We start from the raw sequence: 19,544 nt of genomic DNA, 5'->3' as shown, positions 1-19,544 counted from the left end.
CATATAAAGAAGTTGATACTGTTAAGACTCGTTTGTACAAGGTTGGTTTTGTTGAGGAATATTGGTGTTGGGATAAACATGGGGAAAAATCAATTGATGATACCAATACGTTTTTAGGGGTGGATGATTCAAACACAAATTTTAGTGAAGGTTCATGTTCTTATAGAGATATGGTCATAGATGCAATGGCTCCTGATTTAAATAATAGTGATCCTGAAGAGGAGCCAAATGCACTAGATAAAAAATTCTTTGATATGCTAGATGCAGCCGATAAATAATTGTGGCATGGATGTAAAAAAGTGACACAACTATCTGCTGTAGCTAGACTATTGAATATAAAATCAGAGTATCGCATACCTGAGCAAAGTTATGATGCTATCTGCCAGTTGATAAATGATGTGTTACCGGAGGAGAATAATATGGTAGGTAGTTTATACGAGAGCAAAAAGTTAATACAAGCACTAGGTTTGCTTGTGGAGATGATTGACTGCTGCAGATCTGGATGTATGATATATTGGAGGCAAGACAAAGATCTTTATCGGTGCAAATTCTGCAATGCAGATAGGTACAAACGGTCAAAAAATTTGGCCAGATGTTCTCGCGTATCCTTCAAGAAAATGCATTATTTTCCTTTGACTCCAAGGTTGAAGAGATTGTATGCTTCACAAGCCACAGCCGCTTCCATGCGATGGCACTCCGAGAATCATGGACATGATGCTGGAGTAATGTGTCATCCATCCGATTCAGAAGCCTGGAATCTCTTTGACAAAAGTCATCCTTCATTTGCAACAGAAGTACGTAACGTAAGATTAGGCCTAAGTACAGATGGGTTTGCACCACATGGAGCATTTGGAAAACAATATTCATCTTGGCCTATTATTATAACACCTTATAATTTTCCACCTTCTATGTGCATGAAAGAGTCTTACATGTTTTTGACCGCACTTGTGCCAGGACCCCTAAGCATAAAATAGATGTATTTTTGCAACCAGTTGTTGCAGAGTTAGAGCAATTATGGGAAGAAGGCGTAGTAACATATGATATATCTTTAAAACAAAATTTCCATCTAAGAGCAGCTTTGATGTGGACAATAAGCGATTTTCCAACATATGCAATGTTGTCCGGATGGTCTACAGCAGGTAAGCTAGCATGTTCTGTGGGAAACATACACAAGCATTTAGACTAGAGAATGGTAATAAGATGTCATGGTTTGACTGTCATAGAAGATTTCTACAGGTAAATCACCCATATAGAAAGGATAAAAATAAGTTCAGGAAGAATCGTCAAGTGATAGAAGGTCCTCCTCCAAGTAAGAATGGTGAACAAACTTTAAGGGAGATTGAACAATTAGGTTTGGTAAAAGTGACTGAACTAAATGCTGATGATGTAAACAAAATATGTGGCGATCATGGTTGGAAAAAGAAAAGCATATTTTGGGATTTACCATAGTGGAAAACAAACCTCATTAGACATAATTTTGATGTTATGCATATTGTTAAAAATGTATTTGAAAACTTTTTTTACACTGTAATGGATGTCAAGGGGAAGACGAAAGACAATGTAGCAGCCAGAAGAGATCTGAAGCTCTATTGTAGGAAGAGAAAAGGAGTCGAAGATAATGAAAGAGCATAATACACTCTGGACAAGAATCAAAAGAAAGCCATATGCCAATGGGTGGAGAAATTGCGTTTCCCCGATGGTTGTGTTTCTAATTTGGGGAGGTGTGTTGATTTAACAGGGTGTAGACTGTTCGGAATGAAAAGCCACGATTGTCATGTTTTTATGCAAAGATTGATGCCAATTGCATTTCGTGAGATGTTGCCACAACAAGCGTAGGAAGCATTAACAAAGTTGAGTATTTTCTTCAAAACATTAACAACAACATCAATCACAACAAAAGACATGGAAAGGATTGAAACCGAGATCCCAATAATATTATGTAAATTAGAGACCATCTTTGTCCCTGGTATTTTTAACTCCATGGAACATTTACCAGTACATTTGCCATACGAAGTGAAGATAGCCGGTCCTCTCCAATAACGGTGGATGTATCCGTTTGAAAGGTTTGTATGGTACATCGTAATGTATGTTGCTATTTTTGTAAGCTAATTTAAATAATCTTCACTATAGGTATCTAAATCAATTGAAAAAAGATGTGAAAAATAAAGCTCGTGTGGAAGGGTCCATTGTTAACGCGTACTTGCTACATGAAGCATCAATATTTTGCTCTCATTATTTCGAGACTGGTGTCCCCACACGTAATAGAAAGTTGCCTCGAAATGATGATGGAGGAGGAGATGAGCAAGCAGATGCTAACAACGACATGCTAGATATATTTTCATATCCTGGGCGTCATTATGGAAGATTCACGATTAGAATGATGTCTGATGAGGAAGTGCATGCTGCCCAAACTTACATACTCCTTAACGGAGATAAGATCAAGCATTGCATCAAGTTCGTACATCACTTTTAATTATAATAATCATTTGGTGTGTAATTGCTATGATCGAATAACATTTACATGCATGATTTTGTTTATTACATTCATAGTTACTTTAAAATGTTATTGAAATGTTGATATACAGAATATTTGAAGAACATTTGAATGAACTTATGGGGGGTATGGATAAACAGGTCCTTGCAGCTGAAGTTGAGAAGAACTTTGCATTATGGTTTCAAAACTATGTGGGTGTTATTTTTGTATTTTTTAAAATTTATTATTTTTTGTTATGGTTATAATTAACTCTAATTAAGTGTTTTACTATTTTTCATATAGGCATGTAAGATCCCGATAAACAACAAGTATATATCTGACCTTTCCAAAATGTCATTCAAAAAAGTGAAATTATATAGTGTATACTTTGTCAATGGTTACAAGTTTCACACAGAAGCTCATAGTCTGAACGAATCAACAACCAATAGCGGATTGTGTGTTAGTAGCCAACGAGGTGATTATTCTGGTAAGGTAGAGAAAACTTTAGAAGTCGAGTACCGTGGTTACCCAATTAAAACCATGGTTTTGTTTAAATGTCATTGGTACGATCCAACACCTAACATAGGAGTTAAGGTTCACAAACAATATAACTTGGTCGAGATAAATGTCAAAATAAAATACAACAAGTTCGAGCCATTTGTTTTAGCCATGCAAGCCACTCAAGTGTGTTACATTCCCTACCCAAGTTCGAAAACAAACAACTCGGACTGGTGGGCTGTATTTAAAGTTAAACCTCGTGGTTGGACCGATGAAAATCATCCTCAAAAAGATGTTGCTTTCCAAGAAGATGAAGTTGAATCAAATGAAATCATTATACCAAGTCTAGCCGATACAGACAATCATGATGATGATCATGAAATGTCAAGCAACGGTTCAGATAATGAACATAATATTGATGAAGAAGGTGAAATTCATGAGGACGACAATGATGGTATTCCGAACAGCGAGGGTAGTTATGAGTATAGTGCATCGAGCAATGAAGAAGAAGAGGATGAAGAAGAAGAGGAGGAACAAGATAATGACTAGATGTTTTTGTGTGTTTAATGTTTTTTGCGATGAAGTTAATTTGTAATTTGGTTTAATATCAATACATAAATGTAAACTAGGAAGAAAGCCCGGGCTTCGCCCCAAGATGTTTTTTTGTGTTTACATCATTCTGTTAAAAGGACATTTTAGTCATTTTTTCTTGCTATGTTGTTTGAGTAGGATGAAGTATTTGTAAAACCCATGTTATTTTTGTGATGAAGTATTTTTAATGTAATTAAAAATAAGTTTGTAATGAATTCGTTATGAAGGAAGATAATCTACATAGATTATATATACTTTAACATGCCCAGTTAATGTAATTAAAAATAACTTTGTAATGAATTCGTTGTTAATTATTCATTATAATACTATGTTTTCAATAAATTATACACAACTTGATTAGCACAACTGGCTTAACCGCGCCCTTTTCTAGCATAAGCTTAAGTTCGAGTCTGCTTGCCACCAATATCTATTCATTTTTACATTTTTTAGCCATTAGTTTATGCCACATATTACCAATTCAAAAACATTTCATTCAAACCATGTCGTCCAAACTCCAATGATCATAATAATAATTCATCCATAGTATAATAAAATTAATTAAGCATACAACATCCCAATAAATGTCGTCACAATTTAGCTACGCGTTTTGTTCCATAGCAAAACAAGCAAACAAAATCATATTCCATAGCAGAATTTCCTAGCAAATACCTACGAATGGTACTTCCATAGCAATTCAACTATGGAATTGGTTTCCGTCACAAACTCCGTTGCATATTAACCACGATGATGAATTCCAAAGCAGCAGTACAACGGAAAGTGATTTGGTAACAAATATCGTTGGAAAATTGCTACGAATTTTTGTTCCATAAAACTATCGGTAGCATAATACCAACGGATATGGAGCCGGTAGCATTTTCCCTAGAAACTCCCACTCTCGCTACCAGAAATAAAATCCATAGACAATGTGGTAGCAACATTGCTATAGAACGACATTCCATAGCACGGTCGATTGCAGATTAACAACGAAAATACGTTCCATAGCAACCTTCCCTAGCAAAATCGCGTTTTTCTTGTAGTGTGAGTGTACTCCTAGCTACGCGCAGCGTAGCGTCGAAATTCCCCGATGCAGGCATGGTGAAGTAGTACGGCCAACGTAAAGGGCTGTACGCCCAGCGTACGTTCTTGGCTTGACTTTTGTTGACTTTTAGGATTTGGTCAAACTATGGACTTTGGAGGCCATGGAAGGGTAAAATGGTCTTTTATCCTTCTGAGAATTAGTAGAGGGTTTAGCCTAACATTTTTGGGGGCCGTTTATTAATTAGAGTTAATTACGATATATGTTAGGCGAAGGCTAGACTGGTGGTTCGAGTACGAGACATACTTGCTTTACTTATGAGGTGATTCTTCTCACTATACTTACCTGAGTGGTAATACTGAATCACCGGAGGGTCTTATTTGAGTTATCGACCGGAGGGTCCTATGTGCTTATACTGAGTTATGTGATATTATGCATTTTGTCTTTGTAATATATGCTATATTATTTTGTGCCTTACTGAGTTAGGACCGGAGGGTCCAAACCGAGTTGTGAGACCGTATGGTCTTCTCTGAGATACAGGACTGGAGGGTCCAACCCGAGCTGTGAGACCGGAGGGTCTTCACTGAGACACATGACCATAGGGTCCACACCGAGCCGTGAGACTGGAGGGTCCTCACCGAGACGCATGACCGGAGGGTCCATGCCGAGCTATAGCAATGAGAGGCTTATTAAATGTGTATGTGGTATTTTGGGGAACTCACCGAGCTTCGTGCTTACCGTGTTGTGTGTTATGTGTTTCAGGCACTTCTTAGGATCGCTGTAAGGCGTCGTGTTGATTGTACACACATGTTCGAGATTATGTTTGAGGATTCTGGGATATTATCAATTCTTTTGTTGATTTGTGTTTTGACAATTGATACGTTTGTGGTTTTTGAGAAGTGTGACATTGAGTTTTATGTGGTTTAAAAATGAAAAAAATTGTTTGAAAATTTACAGTGTTACAAGTTGGTATCAGAGCCTTGGTTTGAGGGATTCAGATGTACTCTCGGGTATGTATGGACTCAAACTGAGGATTTGAGAAATTTTTTCTAAAAAGAAATGATTTTTCTAAAACGGGTAAGAGTTTTAAAGAGAAAACGAGACAGAGCAGTGTGTACAATCAGCTAGAGCCCGAACAGTGATTTCCCAAAATACCATTACTTGTTTATATTATGAGATACTTATGAGATATTAGAGCCGCATGCTAGAGGATAGGCTAGGTATTCCAGAAATTAGGGCTAGAGTTGCCTGATTCATGATGCCTTAGCCTAGGGTATGCTATTGATTGATCTTATCTGCTATTTGCTTTGTGTGTGTACTGAGTAGGGAGAAACATAACAAGAATCTTTTAGAGTGACTTTTGAGTGATCTAGGAGAGATACCTAGATGAGCATTGAGGAATCTACCAAGAGAGTAGTTTGATATTCGTAAGGGATAGAGTACTGTGAATTAGGATCCTAGTAGGAGGACTTGGGATGACTACAGGTTGGTGTGGAAGGTAGTATTGGGCCCGTACTACTGAAAGCACCGGATCTGTACACGATCCAAGTAAGAATCTTAGGATGCTAAGGAGTGTGTAGGGGTGGGTAACTGAGTGTGTGTGTGTTAAGCTAGTCTCTGATGATTTTTTGTTTGCGTTTCAGAGACACTATGGTGATTACCCACAACAACCCTGGGGGCAGTTGTACTAGTAACGAGGAGATCCGCAGGATCATTCATGAGGAGGTGGCCGCAACTATCAGAGAGGGCGTACCAGAGATGTTCGGGTCTACTAAGACCATGTTGATTGAGACATTCGATGGGCGATACGCTACTGTCACGGAGGCTGCTGTTGCTGCAGCCACCGCGGCCATAGCTGCTGCTAGGCCACAGGGAGGTGACTCGTTGCTGTTCTGTGAGTTTAGCAACACGAAGCCACCAGATTTTGATGGGACGCAGGACCCGATCGCTGCCATGAGATGGATCTCCGACATTGAGGGGTGTTTCTATACGTGTTCATGTCCAGAGCATATGAGAGTCCGGTTCGCGTTGAACCAGCTTCGCTTGGGAACGAAGGACTGGTGGAAGTTTGTGACGATTGATTTTACCCCTGCAGATCATGCTGCAGTGACTTGGGAGAGGTTCACCAAGTTATTCAGAGATGAGTATGTCCCCCAGGTGGAGAGGGAACATTTGGCACAGGAGTTTCTGTCTCTCAAGCAGAAGAGAGAGTCAGTGACATAGATTACGAGGATGTTTCATGAGAGGGCGTTGTTCTGCCCTGAGCACGTGTCCACTGAGCAGGCACATGTGAGTCGATATTTGAGCATCTTGAGGAGAGATATTCGGGAGTTCGTGGCGAACTCGTCTTATCGGACATTGGATGAGTTGCAGACCAACGCCACGAAGAGAGAGATTGAGCTGGAGATTCAGATCATGGAGGAGGGAGAGCAGTAGGGGATAGATAGGAGACCAGTACAGTCGCAGCTGGCGACAAAGTGGGCTAAGCCTGCTGATTCGAGAGTTGGAGGCCAGAAGGGCCGCACTTGTAGCAAGTGCGGCAAGAGTCATGAGGGGTCTTGTCGAGCGGGGATTTGCTACAAATGTGGCAAGGAGAGGTATATGGCGAAGGACTGTCCCAAAAGATTTTCGATTTTCTTTCACTGCAACCAGACGGGCCATCGGAAGCCGAGTATCCCCAGCTCACTCAGGGATCATCCTAGGCTTCTGATCCTGCTGCTTTACGTGTTACTGATGGTCGGCGGGGGAAGGACGAGGCTCCGAGAGCTCGTGGGAGAGCATTTCAGTTGATGCGGAGGAGGTTCGCGCAATGCCTGATGTTGTTGCTGGTACGTATCTCCTTACTTATGTTATTTTAAGATTTGTTTATGCTTATACTATGTTGTATATAGGTACCTTTCTCATGAGTTTTGTACTTGCTTTGGTGTTGTTTGGCTCGGGTGCGAGTCCATCTCTCATGTCTTTATCATTTAGTCGTCACATTAGTGTTAGACGTGAGGCGTTGAGTCGACCACTAAGGGTTTCTATAGCCGACGAGCATGCGGTTTTTGCCACTGATGTATACCGGGGATGTGTATTAGAGATTTTTGGTGTTGAGTTCCCGATAGATCTGGTGCCGATAGCGATGTGTGATGTCTGTGTCATAGTGGGCATGGATAGGTTGAGCCGGTTTGGAGCTGTGATTGACTGTGAGCGTCAAATGGTGACCGTACAAGAGCATAGTGGGGGAGTACTTACTGTATATGGTGAGGGGGACCAGATCTGGATTAACTCTCTGCTCTTCTGCCAGGGCAAGGCAGAGCAGAGATGCATGGGCTTTTTAGCATATGTGATGGATACGAGAGTTGCCACTGAGAGGCCGAGTTCTATTTCCAATGTTCCGGTTGTGTGTGAGTTCCCGAATGTTTTCTCCGAGGATTTACCGAGTGTGCCTCCTAAGAGGCAGGAGGAGTTCCGGATCGATTTGATTCTGGGTGCAGCGCCTATTGCTAAGGCACCTTATCGACTTGCACCGCCCGAGATGCAGGAGTTATCCTCACAGCTCCAGGAGCTGCTGGGGAAGGGTTTTATTAGGCCAAGTAGCTCGTCGTGGGGAGCACCGATCCTTTTTGTCAAGAAGAGGGATGGTTCACACCGGATGTGCATCGACTACCAGGAGTTGAACAAGCTGACGGTCAAGAACCATTATCCACTATCGACGATCGACGATTTATTCGATCAGTTGCAGGGGGCGTCTGGGTTTTCCAAGATTGATATGAGATCTGGGAATCATCAGATGAGAGTTTGCGGGGAGGATATCTAGAAGATGGCATTCAGGGCTCGTTACGGGCATTACGAGTTTGTGGTGATGCCATTCGGGCTCACCAACGCACCGGCAGCGTGCATGGACCTCATGAACCGGGTGTGCAGCCCCATGTTGGACAGGTCGGTGATCGTGTTCATCGACGACATTTTGGTGTACTCGAGGTCTAGAGACCAACACGAGGAGCATCTTCGGGAGATCCTTGGAGGATTGAGGATGGAGAGGCTTTATGTCAAATTCTCCAAGTGTGATTTCTGGTTACGAGAGGTCCAGTTCTTGGGACACCTCATTAACCAGAATGGGATTTTGGTCGACCCGGACAAGATTGAGGCAGTCATGCGATGGGAGGTGCCGAGATCCCCATCCGAGATCAGGAGTTTTCTGGGCCTGGCAGGCTACTATCGGAGGTTTGTCAGAGATTTCTCTAAGATTGTCGTTCCTCTCACCAGATTGACCAGGAAGGGTGTTACTTTTGTTTGGGGGCCCGAGCAGCAGGCTTCATTCGAGACCCTTCACCAGAGGTTGTGCGAAGCTCCAGTGTTAGCCCTTCCTGAGGGAGTAGAGGACTTCGTAGTCTACTGTGATGCATCGATATCATGGATGGGTGTTGTGTTGATGTAGAGGGGATATGTGATAGCATATTCATCGAGGCAGTTGAAGCCTCACGAGAGAAGGTATCCCACCCACGATTTGGAGTTGGGGGCGGTGGTGTTGGCTCTCAAGATCTGGCACCACTATCTTTATGGTGTCCGGTGTACCATATACACAGACCATAAGAGCCTAAAGTAACTTATGGATCAGCCCAACCTGAATATGAGGCAGAGGAGGTGGTTGGATGTAGTGAAAGACTATGACTGTCAGATTTTGTATCACGCTGGCAAGGCTAATGTGGTAGCCAATGCAGTGAGTGATCCGATCTGAGACGTGTGCATGAGGATGACGGTGATGACTCCAGTCTTAGATACCATCCAAGAGGCCCAGGTGGTGGCCGTGAGACCAGATAACCATAAAAGGGAGCGGGTGATCGGGAAGATTTATGAGTTTGAGATGGATAGTCGGGGGCCTACGACCTTCTGTGGGTGGATATGGGTGCCGTATACGGGTGGAGCCCAACGTATTTTGATGTAGAAGGCCCATAGGTCGAGATTCTCGATCCATCCGGGGGCCACCAAGATGTATTTGGACTTGAAAAGGGATTATTGGTGGCCATGTATGAAGAAAGATGTGGCATGGGTAGTCAAGAGATGCTTGACCTATCGTCAGGTCAAGGAGGAGCACCAGCGTCCTCATGACCATTTGCAGCCTTTAGAGATTCCCCTGTGGAAATAGGAACATATTTCCATGGATTTTATCGCCAAATTACCGAGGACCACACGAGGTGTTGATGCGATATGGGTGATTGTAGATCGGGTGACCAAGAGTGCTCACTTTCTAGATATCAGTGAGAGCTCTTCTGCGGAGAAATTGGCCGAGATCTATGTTCGAGAGGCGGTGGCACGGCATGGGTGACAACATCGATATTGTTAGATCGAGATGTGCGTTTCATTTCCAGGTTATGGAATAAATTTCATGAGGAGTTGGGTACCCGGTTGCATTTCAGTACCGTATATCACCCACAGACAGACGGTGTGACATCCCCAAAATCACGGACAGAAAAGACCGATTTCGTTTATGCTTTTTAAAATAAAATCAAAGTAATCTTTTAAAGAAAACTGTTGCAGAATTTGTTCCCAGAAAACATGATAAATATTTTATCCAAGCATCTCGGAAGAAATGTATTTTATTCGTTTTAAAATGTGACAACCCGAAATTTCTAACTTGTGTAAACATTCAAATTTATCGGTGTTAGACTCATTTTGCTTCCAGTTATCTCTGTTTGGAACCTGTTTTGAGTATTCTAACTCTAGTGAATCCAAGGAATTAGCATTTGGAAGTGCCAGTCTAAGTTCTAAACTACCTAGCAACCGTAAACCTCCTCAAAAAGGAGTTTACGGTCGAGACCTTGAGTTTACGGTCAGGTAACCGTAAACTTGTGTAGACCGTGAACCTGTTTACGGTCAGGTGGACCTCCCATTGACCGAAAACTCTACCCTATATATATAGAGTATTTGGCCTTCAATTCACATTTTAAACACTCCAAAGACTCTCTCTCTCTCTCTCTCTACAATTTTCGAGTTTTGCTCAAGGGATCCTCAAGAACACGGTTGTGTTTGGACCGAAAACACCTTCTTGGCCTTCAAAAACTGTAAGTTTCCTCTTCTCCTTCATGAATCGAGTTAAATCCTTCATTTTGGACTTAAGATCATCCCTCTATTGCTTGAACAAAAGAGTTTACGGTCCTATGAATCTTCATAGACCGTAAACCCTTATAAAGAGTGTTCTTATAGCCTTTACCCTTCCTAAGGCTAAGCATGGTCCCTAGAATCCGATGCCCTTGAATGAAGCCCTTGAAATCTATCATTTGTGCAAGAATGATGAGTTTACGGTCTAGTGTATCTCCTTAGACCGTACACCCTTCAATGACCGTAAACTCATGGGCCATACACCCTTCAATGACCGTAAACCTTATGATCGTAAGGTCATAGGACCGTAAACATGTGGGACCGTAAACCCATTTGAACCGTGAACTCAATGGACCGTGAACACTAAGACCGTGAACACTTGGACCGTGAACTCCAATGGTCATACCTCTTTGATCGTAAACTCTATAGGGTGGCCATATACCCTAGTTATGCAATCATAGGTGATTGTATCCCATAAATCTTAGAGTTTCCTAGCCAATAAGGGTGTTAACCTTCTTATTTACATGTCTATATGTGTTTATTAGGATCATTGTGTGCTCAAGGTTACACCTGACACTCTGCACTCGTCTTCAAACCACACGTCAGAGCCACTCACTACATGTGAGTTCATACCCCTACATTTTCCATGGTTTTAATGTTTTCAGGGGGGAATACAAGCCAAACTCAAAGTATTTTATTAAGTTTTAAACTTATTTATACAACTCAACGATTTCCATGTTTAATAACTTACTCAGATATTTTATCCCTTTTGTAATATGTTGAGCATAAGGGAAATTGTTATTTGGAAATCTCACTTCATAGCTTTCAGAAAGGTTTTACAAAACATTTTCCATAACAACACTAGTAAACTATAATGGGTATAGTTTGGGATAACCCTCTAGGCAGTTTTCACCAAATCAGATTTCATGAATAAATATGTATAAACTATGGCAGATTTAGTTTATGTTATATATTTTCTCAGGAGTATATAGTACTATTATTGTTTTATACTGTTTCTCGCTAGTAAACTAGATTATACAGAATTGTGAGGCTCTACTTCAATACTGTACTCTTAGGTGTACAGTGATAAATCCTTTTAGTATAACTAGAGTCTCCTGGAGGGAGAGCGTGAGATTTGTGAATAGATCTATTCGGGACAGACAATCCCACACCTGAACTGCTAGCTACAGTTAGGCGGGCACGCCTGGGGTGAACAAATGTCATTTAGCGTAACGCCTGAAGAACGTTATTAAGGTCTCTCGGTCATATCAAGTATGGTTATACGACTCGCAAATAAGTATAAACTAACTTTGGTTTACGGACTCTAATCTTCATTTGTTTTATTTTGAGTAATAAAACTACTTTTATATATGCTAATAGTAATCGGGGATTTCTAAACTGGCATCTCTACCTCTAGGACGGATAACCTGCTTTTAGGGAAAATATGGGATTTTCCCCGGATAACACTGACATTTCTAAAACTGATTGTTTACTTTCTACTAATAGACACTCTTTCAAACTGCTTTTCATAAGAAAATATAGGATTTTATTGAGGAATACTTTTCAAAAAGAATCAAAGAAACATTTTCCACAAAAAAACTAAATGCTTATGAACTCACCAGCTTTATGCTGATATTCTTTCAAAACTGCTTGTATTCTCAGGAAATCAGTAGACAGGTACCTGCTGGATTTTGAGAAGCTGGAGCAATAAGAGTCTTATGTTATATTTTACATACTGTTGATGTACCTAAAACAAGATTTCAAACTGATGTAAACATTTTACTCATATATGTATCCACTATATTGGTTGTGTTGCTATGTTTCCTATTATTCATTGGTGCTAAACATGACGTCATCCGCCCCCGAACGTTTCCGCCGTTCCGGTTTGGGGGTGTGACAGATTGGTATCAGAGCCCTTGTTTATAGCGAACTAGTATACCGAACCTTACGTGGTATACAACTATAAACACTAAGGGGCCTAAGTGCTCTACACTAAAAGTATACTTTCAAAAATATAAGTATTTTTATAAAAAGTATACGAGCATGCATACATAACAGAATCAGAGTCATAGGAAGAACAACACAAAAAGTATTTGGATGTTGGGACACTACGGTTAAGTCTTGGCAGTTATATAATCATGTTTAGGGTGAATATAGCCTGATCAACTATATTCAGTCAAGACATGACCAACATGTGCTTGGGAACGACGGTGGTGTCGCGGCAGGCCTAAAACTTACCAAAAACATTCAACATAAAATACTATAGGAGTATTTTAGCCAGAGCCAAATTCCGCATATAGATTCATTCCAAGTGTTGCTACCTCTTCTTTCTTAAGCGATAACTTACTTGCATTAGTGCTTATCGTTTGGTAGAACACTTTGTTATCAGGATGAGATATATCTTGTTTCATATATCTTGAGGACATACCATCCTCTTTTTCCTGATTGTTTCTAGAACAAGATGCCTCCCCGCCGAAGATCCGACAGGAGAAACAACGACGCACGGCCACCACCACCACCCCCTCAGTTCGACCCCGTCATGTTCCAGGCCGCAGTTACCGCCGCTGTGACTCCAGCAATGGCACAAGTGAACGTTGGAGGGGATGGAGGTGGAACCAACCCTCAAGGACAAGGCGGAAGTCAGGGACAACAAAAGGAGTGTTCCTACAAGGACTTCATGAATGCAAAGCCCAAGTCCTTCGACGGAAATGGAGGAGTCATCGCTCTGACTCGATGGTTCGAGAAGATCGAATCCATCTTCGAAATTTGTGCCTATTCAGAGACCAACAAGGTGAAGTTCGCCGCCTGCACCTTCACCGACCGAGCCTTGACCTGGTGGAATGGTCAAGTCAAATCCCTAACCCTGCCAGTGGCAAATGCCATGGGTTGGGAAATACTGAAGGAACTCATGCTTGCTGAATACTGCCCGAGGGGAGAGGTGTAAAAGTTGGATCACGAACTCTGGAATTTGAAGATGAAGGGTTCTGACATCGCTTCCTACACCGCTAGATTCCGTGATCTGGCTCTCCTCTGTCCGGGAATGGTCACCCCGAAAAGCAAGAAAATCGAGAGGTACATCTGGGGACTGACACAACCAACCAAAGGAAATGTCTTGGCTGCTAGACCAACTACGTTTGAAAGCGCCAAGGATCTGGCACAGACTCTGATTGATCATGGGATCGATCTGAATGAGGCATCAACGGTCGCCGAGCCACAGAAGGAGAGTGGCGAGAAGAAGAAGAAATTTTGGAACAAACGCAAGGGCCAGTCTCCTCAGGAACCCTCCAAGAAGCAACAAACAGTGGCAGTCCACGCTGCTACTACTCCTACTACTGCTCCCAGTACTGTTCCAACCACCCAAGCTCTACCAGTGGTTATTCAGGGAAACTACCTCTATGCAACAAGTGTACCTTTCATCATCACGGACCTTGCCGTGATTTGAATTGCAACAACTGTGGAAGGAAGGGACACACGACCCGATACTGCAGAGCACCAGCCCAACCAACTAATCCAACTCCTGGTGTGGGTGCCAGCCAAGCCTGCTATGGATGTGGGGAAGTTGGGCATTTCAAAAGAAACTGCCCCAAAGCAACAACGGGCGGCAATACAGGAAGAGTGCTGGTGATGGGCCAGGAGGAAGCAGTCGCTGATCCTACCATTGTTACGGGTACGTTCCTCCTTGACAACTCTTATTAATGCATTCTCTTCGATACTGGTTTGGAGAGGAGTTTTGTTAGTCATGCATTCAAACATCTAATCAAATGTAAATCCCAACCTCTAACCGAAACATTTACCGTCGAGATGGCTAACGGAAAGAAGGAGAGCACTAACGATGTATTCATAGGCTGTACTCTTACTCTAGACGGTCATTCCTTTTCCATCGACCTTATGCATGTATCCATTAAGAGTTTCAATGTCATTATCGGGATGGATTGGTTAAGCCCCAATCATGCTGATATCCGTTGCTACGAGAAGGCTATCCGCCTCAATCTTCCCTCTGGCGAAGCCTTCACTATTTTCGGTGATAAACTCAGTTCGAGCCTTCGTATCATTTCATGCATCCAGGCCCAGAAGTATCTATGGAAGGAGTGCTATGCATTCCTAGCTCATGTTGTCGACGAAACGCAAAAAGTTAAAGACCTCGAGAGCATCCCCGAAGTCTGTAACTTTCCTGATGTTTTCCCCGAAGATCTCCTAGGAATTCCTCCCCAAGCGTCAAGTCGAGTTCCGTATCGATCTAATCCCTGGAGCTACTCCTGTAGCCAAATCTCCTTATTGTTTAGCGCCGGCAGAAATGCAAGAGCTATCCAGCCAGCTCAATGAGCTAATCAGCAAGGGATTTATAAGACCAAGTTCTTCACCCTGGGGAGCTCCGATCTTATTCGTGAAAAAGAAAGATGGATCCTTTCGGATGTGCATTGACTATCGAGAGTTGAATAAGCTGACCATCAAGAACCGTTATCCCTTACCCAGGATCGATGATCTCTTCAACTAACTTCAGGGAGCCAGCTATTTTTCGAAGATAGATCTAAGATCAGGGTAACATCAGTTGCGGGTTCACGAGAATGATGTGCCCAAGACAGCATTCTGAACTCGCTATGGACACTACGAGTTTGTAGTAATGCACTTTGGTCTGACCAACGCACCGGCAGTATTCATGGACCTGATGAATCGGGTGTGCCGCCCTTTCTTAGACAAGTTCGTGATTGTGTTCATCGACGATATACTTGTCTATTCGCGGAGTGAGGATGATCATAAACAGCACTTGAGGTTGGTGTTGGAAACACTAAGGGCGGAGAAACTATATGCAAAATTCTCAAAGTGTGAGTTTTGGATCAGGAAGGTAACTTTCCTTGGGCACGTGGTTAGCAAGGAATGCATACACGTGGACCCTTCCAAAATCAAGGCGATTGAGAATTGGTCTGCACCAAAGACACCCACAGAAATCCGGCAATTTTTGGGTCTCGCGGGCTATTATCGCAGGTTCATCCAGAACTTCTCCAGAATCGCTAAGCCTTTAACTACCCTGACACAGAAAGGTGTAACCTTTAGTTGGGGAGCCAAGCAAGACACTGCAGTTCAAACATTGAAGCAGGCCCTGTGCAGCGCACCTATCTTGTCCCTGCCCGAAGGGACAAAGGATTTCGTTGTCTACTGTGATGCATCCAATCAGAGCCTAAGATGTGTGCTCATGCAACGAGGAAAGGTTATCGACTACGCCTCGAGGCAGTTAAAAACGCACGAGGTCAATTACACAACTCACGATCTAGAGTTGGGAGCAGTGGTCTTTGCATTAAAGATCTGGAGACATTATTTCTATGGAACCAAGTGCACCATTTTCACCGACCATAAGAGCTTGCAGCACATCTTCGATCAGAAGGAGCTAAACATGAGGCAACGACGATGGGTAGAGTTACTTAGTGAATACGAGTGCGAAATTCGCTACCATCCCGACAAGGCCAACGTGGCAGCAGATGCCCTCGGTCGGAAGGAGCATTCAGGGCGAAAGGTGAAAGCATTAACGATGACTATTCATTCCCATTTATGCGCGCAAATCAGAGAGGCTCAGCTGGAAGCCTTGAAACCAGAGAAAGTGGCGGACGAAGCCTTGTGGGGAATGGATAAGAACTTAGAGATCAAGGGCGACGGAGTGTACTATTTTATGATCCGGATCTGGACCCCAAAGTTTGGCGGGTACATAGAGGTTGTCATGCAAGAAGCTCACAAGACTAAATACTCCGTTCACCCAGGTTCTCATAAGATGTATCTGGATCTCAAACAACTTTATTGGTGGCCAAACATGAAAGCAGAAATTGCTACCTTCGTGGGTAAGTGCTTGACTTGCGCCAAGGTGAAGGTAGAGTATCAAAAGCCCTCAGGTTTACTTCAGCAGCCGGAAATACCTGAGTGGAAGTGGGAAAGGATAACCATGGATTTTATCACCAAGTTACCCAGATCTCCGAGTGGGCACGACGCCATTTGGGTAATTGTTGATCGGTTGACAAAATCCGCCCACTTCCTGCCAATCAAGGAAAAATTCAAAATGGAGAGACTCACGCAGATCTACATCCGAGAGATAGTTCGCCTTCATGGGGTACCTGTATCCATTATCTCTGACTGAGATAGCAGGTTCACCTCAAGATTTTGGCAATCGCTACAGAAGGCTCTTGGAACTAAGTTGGATATGAGCACGACTTATCATCCACAGACAGATGGACAGAGTGAGAGAACAATCCATACATTGGAAGATATGTTGAGAGCGTGTGTCATTGACTTTGGCACGTCATGGGACGCTTACCTTCCTCTAGTCGAGTTTTCCTACAACAACAACTACCATACCAGCATCAAGGTTGCGCCGTTTGAAGCCCTCTACGGCCGTAAGTGCAGATCCCCTATGTGCTGGGCTGAAGTGGGTGACACACAGCTAGCCAGGGGTCAAGTCCCCGACAGTACTCTCACTGGTCCTGAGATCATCCGAGAGACAACTGAAAAGATTATACAAATCCGGGAACGACTGAAAGCCTCGTGAGATAGACAAAAGAGCTACGCCGATAAGAGACGAAAACCCTTGGAATTCCAGGTTGGTGACCGCGTACTTTTGAAGGTCTCACCCTGGAAAGGCATGATACGTTTCGGAAAACGTGGAAAGCTAATCCCAAGGTACATTGGACCGTTTTGAGATCCTTGCTAGGATCGGTCCCGTAGCATACAAACTCTAGTTACCCCGAGAGCTCAGCAACATCCATCCCGTATTCCACGTGTCGGACCTCAAGAAATGTATGTCCGATGAGACACTTGTGATTCCTCTCGACGAGATCGAATTGGACGAGAGTCTACACTTTATAGAAGAACCTGTTGAAATCATAGACCGGGAAGTCAAGCGTACGAAGCAGAGTCGCATCCCGATAGTGAAGGTTCGCTGGAATACCAAGCGGGGACCTGAATTCACTTTTCTAATTCATGATTTGTATCCGCATCTCTTTTCTATTTCATGATTTGTATTCTATATTCAAATTTCGGGACGAAATTCCCTCTAACGGGGGGATGATGTGACAACCTGAAACTTCTAACTTGTGTAAACATTCAAATTTATCGGTGTTAGACTCATTTGCTTCCAGTTATCTCTGTTTGGAATCTGTTTTGAGTATTCTAACTCTAGTGAATCCAAGGAATTAGCATTTGGAAGTGCCAGTCTAAGTTCTAAACTACCTAGCAACCGTAAACCTCCTCAAAAAGGAGTTTACGGTCAAGACCTTGAGTTTACGGTCAGGTAACCGTAAACTCGTGTAGACTGTGAACCTGTTTACGGTCAGGTGGACTCCCCATTGACCGAAAACTCTACCCTATATATATATAGAGTATTTGGCCTTCAATTCACATTTTAAACACTCCAAAGACTCTCTCTCTCTCTCTACAATTTTCGAGTTTTGCTCAAGGGATCCTCAAGAACACGGTTGTGTTTGGACCGAAAACACCTTCTTGGCCTTCAAAAACCATAAGTTTCCTCTTCTCCTTCATGAATCGAGTTAAATCCTTCATTTTGGACTTAAGATCATCCCTCTATTGCTTGAACAAAAGAGTTTACGGTCCTATGAATCTTCATAGACCGTAAACCCTTATAAAGAGTGTTCTTATAGCCTTTACCCTTCCTAAGGCTAAGCATGGTCCCTAGAATTCGATGCCCTTGAATGAAGCCCTTGAAATCTATCATTTGTGCAAGAATGATGAGTTTACGGTCTAGTGTATCTCCTTAGACCGTACACCCTTCAATGACCGTAAACTCATGGGCCGTACACCCTTCAATGACCGTAAACCTTATGACCGTAAGGTCATAGGACCGTAAACATGTGGGACCGTAAACCCATTTGAACCGTGAACTCAATGGACCGTGAACACTAAGACCGTGAACACTTGGACCGTGAACTCCAATGGTCATACCTCTTTGACCGTAAACTCTATAGGGTGGCCATATACCCTAGTTATGCAATCATAGGTGATTGTATCCCATAAATCTTAGAGTTTCCTAGCCAATAAGGGTGTTAACCTTCTTATTTACATGTCTATATGTGTCTATTAGGATCATTGTGTGCTCAAGGTTACACCTAACACTCTGCACTCCTCTTCAAACCATACGTCGGAGCCTCTAACTACAGGTGAGTTCATACCCCTACATTTTGTATGTTTTTAATGTTTTCAGGGGGGAATACTAGCTACAGTTAGGCGGGCACGCCTGGGGTGAACAAATGTCATTTAGCGTAACGCCTGAAGAACGTTATTAAGGTCTCTCGGTCATATCAAGTATGGTTATACGACTCGCAAATAAGTATAAACTAACTTTGGTTTACGGACTCTAATCTTCATTTGTTTTATTTTGAGTAATAAAACTACTTTTATATATGCTAATAGTAATCGGGGATTTCTAAACTGGCATCTCTATCTCTAGGACGGATAACCTGCTTTTAGGGAAAATATGGGATTTTCCCCGGATAACACTGGCATTTCTAAAACTGATTGTTTACTTTCTACTAATAGACACTCTTTCAAACTGCTTTTCATAAGAAAATATAGGATTTTCTTGAGGAATACTTTTCAAAAAGAATCAAAGAAACATTTTCCACAAAAAAGCTAAATGCTTATGAACTCACCAGCTTTATGCTGATATTCTTTCAAAACTGCTTGTATTCTCAGGAAATCAGTAGACAGGTACCTGCTGGATTTTGAGAAGCTGGAGCAATAAGAGTCTTATGTTATATTTTACATACTGTTGATGTACCTAAAACAATATTTCAAACTGATGTAAACATTTTACTCATATATGTATCCACTGTATTGGTTGTGTTGCTATGTTTCTTATTATTCATT

The 19,544-nt window shown here is 42.4% G+C and overlaps 1 protein-coding gene across 1 annotated transcript; it reads left to right on the top strand.

The window, feature by feature from the left end:
• The first annotated feature begins 419 nt into the window (after positions 1–419).
• Positions 420–3,520, top strand: LOC145126707 (uncharacterized). Its single transcript, XM_079062017.1, has 6 exons — positions 420–829; positions 955–1,139; positions 1,739–1,832; positions 2,131–2,454; positions 2,586–2,685; positions 2,777–3,520. Exons 1-6 carry the CDS (start codon positions 420–422, stop codon positions 3,518–3,520), a joined length of 1,857 nt encoding a protein of 618 aa, XP_078918143.1.
• Positions 3,521–19,544: the final 16,024 nt, after the last annotated feature.

The sequence above is a fragment of the Lactuca virosa genome, chromosome 7 (genome assembly GCF_052849685.1).
Source record: "Lactuca virosa cultivar CGN04683 chromosome 7, Lactuca_virosa_CGN04683_v6, whole genome shotgun sequence".
Taxonomy (NCBI): Eukaryota; Viridiplantae; Streptophyta; class Magnoliopsida; order Asterales; family Asteraceae; genus Lactuca; species Lactuca virosa.
The sequence above is the reverse complement of the archived record's forward strand: the minus strand, read 5'-3'. Positions and strand labels throughout refer to the sequence as shown.

Coding starts and splice junctions, on each gene's coding strand:
- LOC145126707 (XM_079062017.1), top strand. CDS start 420: ATGGTAGGTAGTTTATACGAGAGCAAAAAGTTAATACAAGCACTAGGT. Junction 1,140..1,738: donor GTCCGGATGGTCTACAGCAG/GTAAGCTAGCAT, acceptor TTGATTTAACAG/GGTGTAGACTGTTCGGAATG. Junction 2,686..2,776: donor CATTATGGTTTCAAAACTAT/GTGGGTGTTATT, acceptor TTTTTCATATAG/GCATGTAAGATCCCGATAAA.